At 37.2% G+C, this 14,759-nt stretch overlaps 1 protein-coding gene across 5 annotated transcripts in view; it reads right to left on the reverse strand.

Annotated features, from left to right (window-relative positions):
• Window positions 1–7,806: 7,806 nt before the first annotated feature.
• The window catches only part of ADA2 (adenosine deaminase 2), an 823,901-nt gene continuing 816,948 nt past the window's right edge, over window positions 7,807–14,759 (reverse strand). For all 5 annotated transcript variants that reach the window (XM_044088185.1, XM_044088184.1, XM_044088186.1 and 2 more), the window contains one exon: window positions 7,807–8,012. In XM_044088185.1, coding sequence (XP_043944120.1) covers window positions 7,916–8,012 — 97 coding nt within the window. In that variant the 3' untranslated portion in view covers window positions 7,807–7,915. The remainder of the gene's footprint in view (window positions 8,013–14,759) is intronic.

The raw sequence follows: 14,759 nt of genomic DNA on the forward strand, positions 1-14,759 counted from the left end.
AGGTGAAATCCCCATCAACATACTTCCCTCAGCTGTCAGCAGGGGCCAGATGCTGACAGCACTCACTAAAGCCAAGAATACCACCTCTGAGTCCCAACAACATCTCTGGTTGCCTCCTGAATAGTCTAAATCATGACCTATCAGGGCCACTTGAGGCACTCTTCAACTACAGCCTTTAAACAGGCTACATACCAAGTGAATGGAGGACTTCAACAGTCATTCCCCTTCACAAGGGTGGACCATCAACTGACCCGGGGAACTACAGACCCTTCAGTCTAACAAGCCTAATATGCAAAGTCATGGAATAAATTATCATAGAAATGATAATAAGGACGTTGGCAACATACAGACACTGGACCTATCCCATTTTATTTTTAAGGGAAGGTCAGGCCTACTTAACCTGGTAAACTTGTTTCGGAGGGTCACCAAGACAATGAATGAGGGTAAAACAGTGTATATTGCATATCTTGCCCTGGCTAAGGCATTTGATACAGTACCTCACTCAGACATTGTTGACAAGCTCTCTGAGCAAGGGGTAAACCCTTACATAACTCACCGGATTGCTGGCTGGCTCACACCCAAGAAGTCAAGATCGGTGAGGCCACCTCTGCCAGGAGACTGGTCACCAGCAGAGTACTCCAGGGCTCTGTGCTGGACTTGCTGCTGTTTGGCATCTCATTTTCAGAAGTCAAGGCTAACATTAAAGGCCTCTGGCCTGCTAAGTTTGCAGATGACTGTAAACTGGAAGTTATTACAGAGTCCCTCCAAAACACACACATCTTGCAAGTGGGTTTAACATAGACAAATGACTGGTGCTAAAGCTGTGGCCTAAGCCTCAATGCCAAAAAATGCATTATAATGCCCTTTGGGAAACTGTTAACCCAAGTTAATTACTCCATCGATAAAATGTCCCTAAGAGTCGACCCAGTAATAAGGGATCTGGAAATATATGTAGACAGCAATTTGGCCTTTGACTAACATAGCTAAGATAATATGAAAATCATTTTATGTTGCCCAATTTATTGGTAAGGGTATGACATCCAGGACCAAGGAAGTTATATTACCAATTTACTTGGCCCTTCTCAGACTTATCCTCAAATACAATGCCCCCTTTGGCATTTATCTAACCAGACACTTGCAACAGTTGGAATGCCCACAAAGGTTACTCACCAGGAGAATTCAGGGCATGAATACCCTGTCCTTCACTAATTGCCTAAAGGATCTGTCTTTGTATTAAGTGTCATAAAGACTGCTGAGAAGGGATCCATACCTGGCTAAAAGGACTTTAAACCCCCTCAACCCAGTAACTGAAAATTCCCATCCTAGCTTCCCGCTTCCATGGTCATGACTTCTTACTGTTTTATATGAGGAAAAAAAAGAAAAATGAACAAAACCACGCTACTTGTCCATAGCTGCTCTCAGCAGCTGCATAGTACATACAAATTAGCACATGCCTGCTGTTAGCTGTGCTATATTATTTAGTGGTAATCCCAATGAACTGACAGTTTATTATTCTCCAGAGTCCCATTATTGGATCCTGTGCATGTCCCTTCTGCTTGCACTGCTTTCTGGACCCTTATGGGGAACTCTTGGATTTCTTTTTGTTTTAGTATCAATTCCTGTGAAAAACAGAGAATGGTTTTATCATCTACCTTTAGTAAACTTTTTATTGGGTTATTTTGCTTTTTTGTGTGGCCCCCTGCCCCACCTGCTAGCTGTCTTCTTCATTCTGTCTTTGTTGTAGATCAGTCAGCGCGGCTTTTGCATCCATGTATGTTTTTAGGCATGAGGGGTAGGAAATCCTTAATATTGTTGAGAATTGTAGCTTAACCTGGAGTCCTTGTTGCCTACACAGCCTAGCAATCATAATAAAAGTATTCTACTGCTGTCTTGTAACTATGGAATAATCACTGTGTGCAAAGATATTTGTATTTTCCAGCTGGAATGTACAACCCTTCTTCCATAGTTTCAAGAGGAATCTTTCCTTAATTTAGTAGGTTTAGAACTTCACTATTACAGGTATCAGGATTTTTATTGCCTGTGTACCTAGCTAATGTATTCTATGTGCCCTCTCTATTTTTATCTCCTCGTGGGGTATATCTGTCTATCTAGCAATGCACTGAGCCATAAAATCCTTGCAGATAGCACATTCTAATCTTTCTGGAATGCAGTGAATCTAAAATTGTCAGCTCAAGACCTGTCTTCCAACTTAGTCCGTTTCAATTTAACCTCTTCCTGCACACAGTCCATTTCCACATTTCTTTCTTTAAGTATATTTTTCTTTCAGTAGTGTGACAATATCATCAGTTGGGGTAGGACTGCTTCCAATTCTTCTACTTCTTTTGCTATTAGCTTCTTCTAAAATACTGCTAATCTTGAAGATATCCTTATTAGATCTCTCATCTTTGGTTATTTTTTTTGAATTTTCTCACCATTCACTATTCACCTGATCCAATCATTTAGAACTTGAAGCTGCCATGTGATTTCTCGGTCTAATTATCTGGTTTACAGAGGAGGACAAATTTTTGCCCACTGTTACTTCTTTCCCAATTTTGACTTTCTGGAAGACATATATTAGATTAGGATTTCAGCATTTCACTCATGAGTAACATTAATCTTGGATTAATAGCTTTTCTAATCTTCTTGGGACAGAGCACTTATTTCTCCATACTAAGCACTCACTGCCACCTTTACATGATTTGTATGGGTATAGTTCTGCAAAGACATGAACAAATCCCACCAAATTTCAAACATCTGCATGAAACTGAACTTCTAAGTTATAAGTCTAGGCAAGGCCCAGCAAATCATCCTCTTATTAAATAAATGAGCTCTGCTAAGCTGAGGTAGGAAATCTAGGAAGTAGTATTCTCAGTCCCAAATATAACAAGTGAGCTTTGGCCAAGTGACTCAAGTAGCCTCCCCTAGGATCAAACTAATTGACAGCATGTTCTGGCTGATCAACCATGCAAATGTTAGTGCCTATATTTAGGGATACACATCCCATGGTGAGACTCATGGATCCCTCTTCTGACAAAGTGGAAGTCAGGCAAGATCTTAAGCCTCTGCTACTTAAGAATGAACTCGCTATACTTAGACCCACAAGTCATTTCTGAAAAGGACTTATCACTCATAAGAGTTTGATTTATGCTTGAATGCAGAGAGTGTTGTTAGAGGAGACTGAGCACCTTGAAACTTTAGGGAAAAGAAACTCCATATGCATGGCATGAGTCCTTACTGTGACTAAAGAAAAGCTTGCCATTCAGTTCATGAAAAATAATGCTTTATTTTTACCTTTTCTAGGTGTAGAAATACTCATGTCTTTACTGAATCCAGTACTGATCTTGCTATCTATATCAGGGTAGTCTGATGTTAGATTTCTAATACACTCTCTGCATTCAAGCATAAAGGAAATTACATATATAGTTTAGCTACTACAGGCATTCAGACAAACCTACATCTTCCACACGTCAGAAAAAACAAAGGCAACACAGCTAGCATACATCATATCAATAGACAACACAGAACTTGTACTCTAGTGCAGAGAATTGATGAACATTTGAGAATGGGCAAAATTTGAGAATTTTGACTAAAAGTAAGAAGAGATATTCCCAGAATGTTAGATCCCTTGTCACTGAAGTAAACAAACAATGCAGGAGCTTAATAAAATCCACCAAAGCCAAGTCTGAGGCTAAAACACAAAAAATTAAATACAATAAAGGTAAGCAAGGACATTTATTTGGTTACAATTGATGTCTGTAACTTGTTTTTAGTGATTCCCTATGAAATGGGGTTAACATGGTTGGAGACTGAATTGATTAAAACAAAATTATATGACCAAGATCAGATTAACACATTTCTGGTATTAATGGAATTAGTGCTCAAGAACAATTATGTATTTTTTGAAGGGCAATATTTTAAACAGGCCATGAGGGTGGCAATGGGGGCGGGTTGCTCCTCTGTTTTTGCAAACTATGTGATGTCCATCTGGGAGCAAGAATTTGTTTTTAAAAAGTAATTTTCAGTCGAGGATTTCTCACTATACCAGATTTTTGGACAATATTTTTTTTTATATGGAAAGGGGCTGAGGAATTGTTAAAAGAATTTTTGCAGTATATTAATGAGACAGTACATTTTCTAAAATTTACATTCAGTTATAGTAAAGAATCTATTTCTTATTTAGGTGTACATTTGGTGTTTGATCTTGTAAACAATAAGATGACATCTGAAATTTTCCGAAAACCCACATTTTCTAATTCTTATTTAGATTTTTTGAGAGCTGCCATCCCTACCACCAAAAAAAGTCTATTATTAAAGGACAATTGGTTAGGGCTGCCAGAATAGTCAGTGATGTGGAGAGGTTTAAGGATGAATTGAGGTTTATAATCCAGATGTTTAAGCAGAGAGGCTAAACCCTTCATATGTTGAAAGAGGTCTCCAATGAAGTACTAAAAAAGCAAATTGATGACATTTATAAACCTATATTAGGTGTAAAAGATAGAACAGGCTTAGGCCCTGATAGTTTAGACTGATATACTAGGTTTGATGGGTTCCTGTTATTTAATCGACAGTCCTAAATGTCGAGTCTTGGAACATTTAATGGGGAAGTTCGAAAAATAGAAATGTTGAAGCCACAGAAATTCAAATTCTTTCCCAGGTAAATAATTTGGTTGGCTGTTTCCGCGGGTTCGACATTTTCTGTACTGTGGTGCAAAAGTTTCGGATCGGGTTAAGGTCAGTGTGTGAGTGTGACAGACGTTGGGGTTAGGGTGCGGGTAAGGTAAGTGTGTGAAAGTGACGGACATTAGGGTTAGGGCACGGGAAAGGTAAGTGTGTGATAGTGACGGACTTTAGGGTTAGGGTGCGGGTAAGGTAAATGTGCGATAGTGACGGACTTTAGGGTTAGGGTGCAGGAAAGGTAAGTGTGCGATAGTGACGGACTTTAGCATTAGGGCGCGGGTAAGGTAAGTGTGCACTAGTGATGGACTTTAGGGTTAGGGTGCAGGTAAGGTAAGTGTGCGATAGTGACGGACCTTAGGGTTAGGGCTTGGGTTAAGGTTAGTGTATAGATAGTTGTGTATGTAAGGTGTAGTGTAGGTTTATTAGGTGTTTGGTGTGCTTGTGTTGTGTGTGTGTTTTTCAGAACAGCAAATTTTTTTCCTGGGAAAAAATTCGCTGTTCTGGGGTTTCGTTGTTGTCATACTTCGAACTTCCAAATTCGAACACATGGTGTTCGAAATTTTGGAAGTTCGATTATATGACATAGACCCGGGTTTGATTTGTGATTTTGTTCTGATGAAGTCCCTCTTAGGGGAAGAAAGCACTTAACCTTCAATAAATCGTGTATTTGGATCCTGTCCTTCGGTGTGGTGGATTGAAGTGGTTAGCAGAGGTTTGTTTGGCAGTTTTTTGGTTCTTGAGGCTAAAACAGCTACCCATGCCAAAGACAATCACAAGGCATTTTTCAGAAATGTTCTTAATTTCAAAAGCACAACACAACAATGCACTGAGCTGATTGTGAATGATGTTACCTGCACTAGGGCTGAAGCTATAGTGAAGCTACTGGCTAACAAATTTAGCTCTAACTTTACCACTCTATCTGTCTCTCAAGTGTACCTGAAATTGCCTCGCCTCCACAAGTTCAAGTCCTAAATGTGTCATCAAAAGCTAAAAATACTGTATCCATGGGTCCTGATAATATCCCTGGATGTATCTTAAGTAGCACAGAGCAGGATTTAGCCGTGCCCCTAACAGCACTGTTCAATCTTAACCTCCATGCAGGTTTTATACCAAGTGAATGGAGAACAGCTGCAGCCACAGCCATTCCCCTGCATAAAGGATGACATTTCAAAGACCCAGGCAATTACAGACCCATAGGTTTGGCCATCCTCATGTGCAATTCAATGGAAAGACTTATCATGGAGCTAATCAGTCAGGACATTGGGAACATCCAAGCACTAGACCTGTCTCAGTTTGGCTTCATCAAGGGCAGGTCATGATTAATCAACCTAGTGAATTTTTTTAAAAGGTCACCAAAGCAATGGATGAAGGCAAAACAGTACACATTACATACCTCAACCAGACCAAAGCTTTAACACAATTCCTATGCCACCAGCTGGATTGCCAACTAGCTCATGGATAGGATACAGGAAATCAAAATAGGAGAAGTTACCAACAGAAAGAGACCAGTCACCAGTGGATTCCCCCAGGTTTCTGTGCTGGGACCTTTCCTGATTTTCATCTACTTTTCTGAAGTAACAGCCAATACCAAAGGGCTCTGGCTGACAAAGTTTGCAGATGACTGCAAGCTAGTAGCAGTAATTAAATCTCCCAAATGACTTTGTCATTCTGAAGGAAGGTTTGTTCTAAATAAATAACTGGTGCAAAAATCATCGACTGAAACTAAGTGCCAAAAATGCATTATTGTATCCTTTTGGAAGTCATTTATCCCAGGGAACAACCACATTAATAATACATCCCTAAGAGTTAACACAGTTGTTCTGAATTTGGGAACTTACGTGGACAGTGACCTAACTTTTGACCAACATGTGTCCACTGTTGTAAGAAAGTCCTTCTATATTGCACAGCTTATAAACAAAGAGATGGTGTCCATATCTAGGGATGTCAGCTCCCCTCCTTTACTCAGCCCTTATAAGGCCGGTCATGGAATATAATGCCCCCTTTGGTATGTAACTGTCCAGACACATATAACAACTGGAACATCTACAGAGATACCTTACTAAAAGGATACAAGGCCTAAACAGCATATCCTAAATGAACTGACTGAAACCCTGTCACTATACTCAGTATCCTACAGAATGCTCAGATGTAACCTGTGTTTAGCAAACAAGGCATCTCTCCACCCAGTACTGATGGATTTACTGCACATCAGCAAGTCAAATAGCATCAGATATACTCAGTCTAGGGTTCTAAACCTCTTTTGCAACATCAACAGAATGGTTTGGAGGGTCTGGTATATCTTGCAGAGGATGCTGCTGCTCTGGAACCCACTCCCCATCCACATAAAACAAAGTTCATCCCTGTCTATATTCAATTGCAACTTGGATCTATGGATGGGAAACAGAAAACTGAACCCAGGACTGTCCCCTGTACTACTAATGGACAGAGGCAGCTCCTACATGCTTTACCCCATGCATGGGTCCCTCCAAATTATCTGTGGTATGATGCCAGTTATTGTCATTGGGGATAATATATAATTATCAGCCATGGGATAGGTAAAGCCAATCCCTAAACAAATGGGATAGGTTAATTTGAGCACAAAAAGGGAAACTGGCTAGGTTTAAAATGGCCCACAAGGGCAGCTAGCCTAGTACTTACCTATGGACCTATAACAATAGACAGCATAATTTCCTTCAAACAGAATGCACTCATAGAATGGTAAATTCCTGTAGCAGGCTTCTGATCATCACTTATAAGTGTCTAGTGGACAGCCCAACATTTTTTCGAGAGAACATTTCGTTGGTAAAACCACAATAGGATCTGTTTGCTTGAGAGCAATACTCAGATACCCAAGTTTTGTTCTTAGTGCCCTCGTACCTGGGAATAAAAGACATAAAGAACAGATGCATTGTTTTCCTGCACTCAGAACCTTTTATGATGCCTTTCCAATCTTTCTTCTTAATCACCTAAGTATCTGAACACCCTTTATTGGTTATTCCCTGGTACAGACATTTGGTTCTGAATACAGAAAATTATTTACCACATAAATGCGCTTGAAATGATCTACTCCATACATTGCCAAAGAAAATGCTAAACTATAACAAATGATTCACATTTGATACACACCACTTTATGGGAAAGAACTAGTAAAGCTTTATTGAAAAGAAACATTGTTTGAAGTTCCATTTAAAAAATATCACAGCAGATGATTTATTACATTTTTAAAAAGGTATATGCTTTAAAGAATGTTAAGAACTTCACTTAAAAATTCATCCCACTTCTCCTGCCAGGAATCCATTGCTTTTTCTTTCTCCTCCTGAGACAAGGCACTGTATCTAACAAAATAATAAAACGACAGATGTCACATATTACAGTAAAAAATAATGCTTCTGATTAACACAGCAAAGCAAAATTTCAAAATCCAGAAGACATGCACATTTGAATTACTGTTTCTCATATCAATCTCTTTTTTTCAAATTATGTTGATATAATGGAAGGAATGTTAATTTTGCCTCGCAACTATAATGATGGTTCTTGTTATGCCAAGTATATCTTATTTTTAAGAGCAGGAAGATTACAGTACTAATACAGACTTGTTAATTCCAGAGGAGCATATTTTCTTGTGTGCAAAGTACAAAAATGGATGCCAGATAAGAATCATTCCAGGCTCATTCCCTCTGATAATTTTATTTTACTGAAAAAGATATTTCTCTTATTTGATGCCAAGGTTCATATTCCATTTCATAATTGCATATAGCTAGGGTTCCTGTAAACATGCCATATTACTTACTGGATCTTTGTTTTAATGTCAACACAAAGCATGTCACTTTTTAACTCAGAGAAATAAATTCAAGTACTATATCAGAAGAAAAAAATAAATAAATAAAACTGTCTTTGTAGAGGCAAGCCCTCTGCACCACAACACCTGTTCATCTCTAAAATACCAGCTCCAAATCTGATGATCCTTGAGAGTAAAAGTATGATCACAGACTTTGGATTAAATAGTTTTTCATTAATGAATAAAAAAAAAAACAGAAATTCAGCTGTAAATGACATGTCCCCTAATTTATTGGGTGCCAGCACTTCAGAATGAAATGTGTTCATTTTTCAAGGATGTCTTCAGATTCTGTTAAGAAATATTTTGTCAATCCAATGGTCATTCTAGGCAGCTCAATCTCAAGTTATGCTCTATTACTTCTCTTTCACACACACAGACATACACACACACACACACACACACACACACACACACACACACACACACACACACACACACACACACACAATTACACATTCATGAAATGTATGGTGCAGATATATTAATCTATCGTATAAAATAAAATAAATAAGAACTGCAGCTGAAAGCTGATCCCAAACATACAAAATACTAATAAAAAGTAAAAGAATGATCTGACTACCATGGCATCTGCCAGCATATTAAAATCAAAGACTTTTAATGAAAACAACCATAAATGTATAATATAAAACAATAAAATTCATAGAGCAGCGCTTTCACACTCAAGATGCTTCATCAGATCTAACTTTAAAAACATTTTTACATTTATATATTTATATACAATTTACCAATGAAAATAAGTCATTCATTTCCTATCCAATCAAAGCTTTTCATTGAAAAACCAATAAAAAGGTACATCAGAAACATCAGTGAACTGATCATATCTAAAACATAAGTGTAGCAATTGCTTAGACCAATGAAAATTGAATTAATAATATCATCAAGCAGTCATCACCAGTCTGAGCATGTCATCAACCATTTAACAATTCAACCTATGTTATCAACCATTGCAATTCAGTACTATTTACTCTACAGAAAAAAATGCAGCAGAAACCAGCAGGACTTGTAATTTAATAAAACATCATAAGTGCTTTCAGGACAAGTCCTTCATCAGATGAACACACATTTAAAATTCACAGTAGTATTTATACAGGTTTAAACTAGAAGCAACCAATCAAAATTCAATATTTTACCCTCCGTTTTTTTAAGAGCTAGTTTAAACATGTTGTTTGGCAGAAATGCTTTGTTAAAGTATATGTATAATAATAATGTGAATAATGCTCAAGACAGTAGTAAAACCAATATCAGTGGTTTAAAGCAACCAAGTACATTTGTACCTCCCATGCATTGAGCTGTGCACACTTTTTTGAAAGTCTGTTAGACAGACATTAGGTCATATTTAGAAAGTCTGTTAGACAGACATTAGGTCATATTTAGAAAAGAATATCAATAAGAGGTATTTTAAATTATCCCGTGAACATAGAAAGGCCTTAATGATTTGATACAGGATGAATGGATTGTAATAAAGCCTGCAGATAAAGGGGGTGCTGTGGTAACCATGGATATCAAGAATTGTGTTATCAGATCTATCAGCTTATACTCCACTTTCTCTCCTTGCAGTTAAATGCTTGATAGACAAAGTAAAAAGAAAATTACAATATATGAATGAACGTGATATCATTCAACCTGATACTTTCAACTTTCTATGGATTGAACATCCAGTAACTCCAGTGTTTAAAGCTCTACCAAAGGCACATAAGAGTTTAGCATCACCCCCGATGAGACCCATTGTATCAGGGAGGGGTTGGCTAACAGAACATCTATCCATATGGGTAGAGACATAACTCAAAAGGGTTATAATGCTGTTTCCTAGGATTTTGAAAGATACAGGACATTTTCTGTTGACTTTGTATGCTTTGCTAGAAGGCAAGAATTGTCATGATTGCCTGCTAGTAACATTAGACGTGAATAATTTATTCACAGTTATATCTAATGCATAATGCCTGCAAGCCATTGAGGCTATCCTGACAGAAAGTAAGGTCTTTGATAGTTCCATGAATCAAAAAATGTATGTTTCTTAATATTATATTAGAGAATAACATATTTTTGTGTCAAGATACTGTTTATTGTCAGATACTGGGTGTTGCCATGGGCATAACCTGTGCAAATTCATACGCAAATCTGGTTCTTGCACACTGGGAGGATATTAATATTTTCAAGAAAGATCATGCATGGAAGTTTCAACTAGTGCAGTATGTTACATTTGTGGATGATGTGTTTTTGCTTTGGAGGGGTATGAAGGAGGAACTGAGTTCATTTATAGTATACTTGGAAAGTGCAATTGATTTTCTAAGATTTATGGTTAATAGTTTGGGGGCCACCACTGACTATCTTGATGTACGTTTAGTGAAGGATAAGGAAGGACAGATACAAGCAACCCTCTTTAGAAAAAAATGTAGTAAAAACATTCCATTAGCCTTTGGTAGCATGTATCCCAGATGTACATTTAATCTCTCTCTCTCTTTCGGCTTTTCCTGTTTAGGGGTCACCACAGCGGATCACCTTGTCCGCTCATGAACATTTAATAATATAATTAAAGGACAAACACATAGGATTTCACAATTATGCACTGAGGATGACAATTTTGAATTTGAGGTTGAAAGGTTGAACAGTAATTTGTATAAGAGAGGATATAAAAAAGCAACTATAGAAAAGGGTATAACTTCAACTAAACACAATAGGCAAGGCAGAGCTAGACCATGGTATTCAGGTGCTGATATTGTCAATAGGACTGAGAATGGTGAAGTTAATATCCCGAACAATCTGCTACACATGATATTAAAATATAGCAACAATATTGGGGGTATATGTGATATAATTAAGCGCAACTGGAAAATCCTTTCTACAGATGAAAATTTAACTTATATTGTGGGTGAAAGACCTAGCTTCACTTTAAAGCGGAATCAAAATTTGAAAGATTTACTATGTCAAGAACATAATTTATGCCAGGTGAAAAGGGCACATACAACATGGCAGGGTACCTTTCCCTGTAGATGTTGTAAAGCGTGTCCTTTGATAAATAGCCAAAGTTGTTTTATACACCATAATACAAAGAAGAGATATGTAATTGAACTGTATGCTGATTGCTGTACTAGTAATATTGTCTATTTAGCCAATGTAGGAAGTGTTCAAGTTTCTACATAGGCAAGACTAATTGTAGGTTAAAGGACAGAATATTGAAACACTTGTCATCTATACGGTTGAAGGCTGTACATAATGCATTGTATCAGCACGTTGAACAAAACCCTGAACATATGTTTTCATTTATGGTGGTGCAAAAGATAAATATAAATATTAGAAGGGGGGATGTTGTGAATCAAACTGAATTTAATGAGATGAAATGGATTATTGAGCTAGGGGCAGATCGACCACCAGGTATAAATGTGAATATACCTTTAAAACCAGCTCTTAAAAAACAGAGGGTAAAATATTGAATTTTGATTGGCTGCTTCTATTTTAAACCTGTATAAATACTACTGTGGATTTTAAATGCGTGTTCATCTGATGAAGGGCTTGTCCCAAAAGTGCTTATGATATTTTATTAAATGAGATTGAATTTTACAATGCCTGTTGGTTTCTGCTCCATTTTTTTTCTGTTGATTTCCTACTCTGCGTAGGAGCAGTTACCTTAAGTGGAAAACATTTACATATATATTTTTGGTTGTGTTACTATTTACTCTAGTACAGAAAAGAATATACATTGCATACACAAAAATACACACTCAAATACCACTAAACCACTCAGATAAAGTCTACTATAAATTAAAATAAAAAAAAGAAATTAAAACAAAGTAATAAAAATTACAGAAAATCATAGCTGCAACCACCCAGAAAAATGAAACCAAAATCTATAAAAAGACAATAATAAATAAGACTAAACAGACTAGTAGTATAGCTAACCTACTCTGTAAATATGATACATACTACTAAAATAATACAACAGACTTATTCAACAATCTTGGAGCTACCCCTGCTTGTGTTAAGAAGAGATGAATAGCATTGTCCTGCTGGTGTGTTAAAAGTACAAGCAAGTACCTGTTGTAGATACTTTGTTTTTATTAACCAAACCATGGAAACATCCAGAAATACAGTACATGGCTTTATTAAACAAAATCCATAAGTTTTGAAAAAAAAAATTCTGCATGTACTTCCTAAACCATCTTTTAACTGTATTTTCTGTTACTGTCCATATTAGCAAATAAATCACTGATTTCCTTTTCACCCTATGGGATGTCTGAGAATAAATCTGCTACAGTTTTCGGAGTCTGAATTTAACAGATCTGTGAGCTGCACATAAGCCTGATAAAACCTGCAACGGGTGAACTAATGTAAGTGCTTTAATCTGCATTATGCATTTTGTCCCAGTGACATGAAAAGATTTGTGAACTTATGGCATTTATCAGTGCAATGCAATGTATAAGACAATATGTCAGGTTTGTAACTGAATAGTGTAACTGCATTCTTCTTGGAAACACAGCACTTATACATATAATGTAAACTGTATAGCAAACATGTCAACAAGAAACTGTAACTGATCTGCCCTTTGATTACAAACTCTGAAACTACTCCTAGGCCAGGAACTAAAGGATTTAAAAGAGTGATGAGTAAATTCTAGAAAAAGGATAGTCAGCCAAGAAGGTGAATGTGATACTGATTAATTGAATCTGTGGTTTCAGTATAAAAAATATATAAACTAAATAGCCATATGAAGAGTCAGAAAAGAGACAAAAAAAGAAGCGAAGACATGAGACAAGACAAGCCGAAGAAGAGAAGAGAAAAATATATTTGCCAAGGGTTTCTGGCCGATTAATTTTGTTCTGTGTACTTGTCTCTGCCTAGAAATGCAGTTTAATTAAGGGCTCAGTATTTTTTCAATTATTGATAGCAAGAAATGACTAGCTGTGGATATTTTTTTCTTGTAAACTATTTGCTCAAAGTGATTGTTTCATTTGTGTAGTTTCACATTTCTCTGTATATTTAACTCAGTTTTTCTTAAGTAAATTATTTTTACTTATCTGCTCTTAAAAAGCATGTTGCTGATATATTTACATGTTCACTAACTGATACAAGAGTATTTATTGCTAAATGATGACAAGCTGATGGTATCCACCTCTAACTGGCCAGATAGCTCTTCTATCGACTGTCATTTGTGTTTATAATTATTTGGCTTATTAAACACTCACTTGATCTAATGCACACACACACTGCACTCTGTCAACAGAATGACTAAATGACACAGTGTCAGTAATCTGCTACTAGATACCTTGAGGTGGTGGTTCTGTCCTCTTCTTAGGCAGAGAAGGTGGCAAATGCTGTGTTAGAAATTTTCAGCAGGGCAAGATTTTTTTGAGAGAAATACAGACAGAAAGAGATGCAGTTTTCATGTCAGACGTTTTGTGAAAGTGTTGTGGTGCAAAGTATGTAAAGAGGCTCCCCCTATCATTCACAGACCAGTAGTCTGGTGGAGAGGTTTAACCATATTTCGGGGGTTCATAGACCATTTCATAAAAAAAGGGATAGGTACCTGCTCCATCTTCTCTTTGCACATAGAGAATTGCCCCAGGAGTCTACAGGAATTTCACCCTTTGAGTTTGCTGTATGTTCACAAGGTGAGGTAGCCCCAGGATTTGATTTGTGATGAGTGCGACAGTGACTCTCATTCTCATAAAGAATCTATTGCGGTATTTGTCCTAAACTTCAGAACTAGGCTTAGGGATCTCATAGGAATGTTACAAGACCGCTTAGCACAAACAGAGTGACAGTAAATTGTATGGCATGGCTAGATAGCTAAGGCCAGAGCTCATTCTGTTAGTTATAAAATGATAGTGCTTATTCCAGTTAGTCTTGAAACAGGCTACATTCCAAGTGAATAGAGGATTTCAGCAGTCATTCTTCTACACAAGGGTGGACCATCAAAAGACTTGGGGAACTAAAGACCCATCAGTCTAACAACCCTAATATGCAAAGCCATGGAATGAATTATAATGGAAATGATAAATAAGGACAATGGCAACCTAGAGAAACTGGACCCATCCCAATTTGCTTTTGTTAAGGGAAGATCATGCTACTTTACTTAATAGACTAATTTGAGTAGGTCACCAAGGCAATGGACGAGGGTAAAACAGTGCATACCGTGTATCTTGACCTAGCCAATACATTCAATACAATACTTCACTCAGGCATTGTTGACAAGCTCTCTGAGATAGCCATAAATTCCTTCATAATT

Source organism: Protopterus annectens, chromosome 11.part0 (assembly GCF_019279795.1).
Source record: "Protopterus annectens isolate FY-2018-M chromosome 11.part0, PAN1.0, whole genome shotgun sequence".
Taxonomy (NCBI): domain Eukaryota; kingdom Metazoa; phylum Chordata; order Ceratodontiformes; family Protopteridae; genus Protopterus; species Protopterus annectens.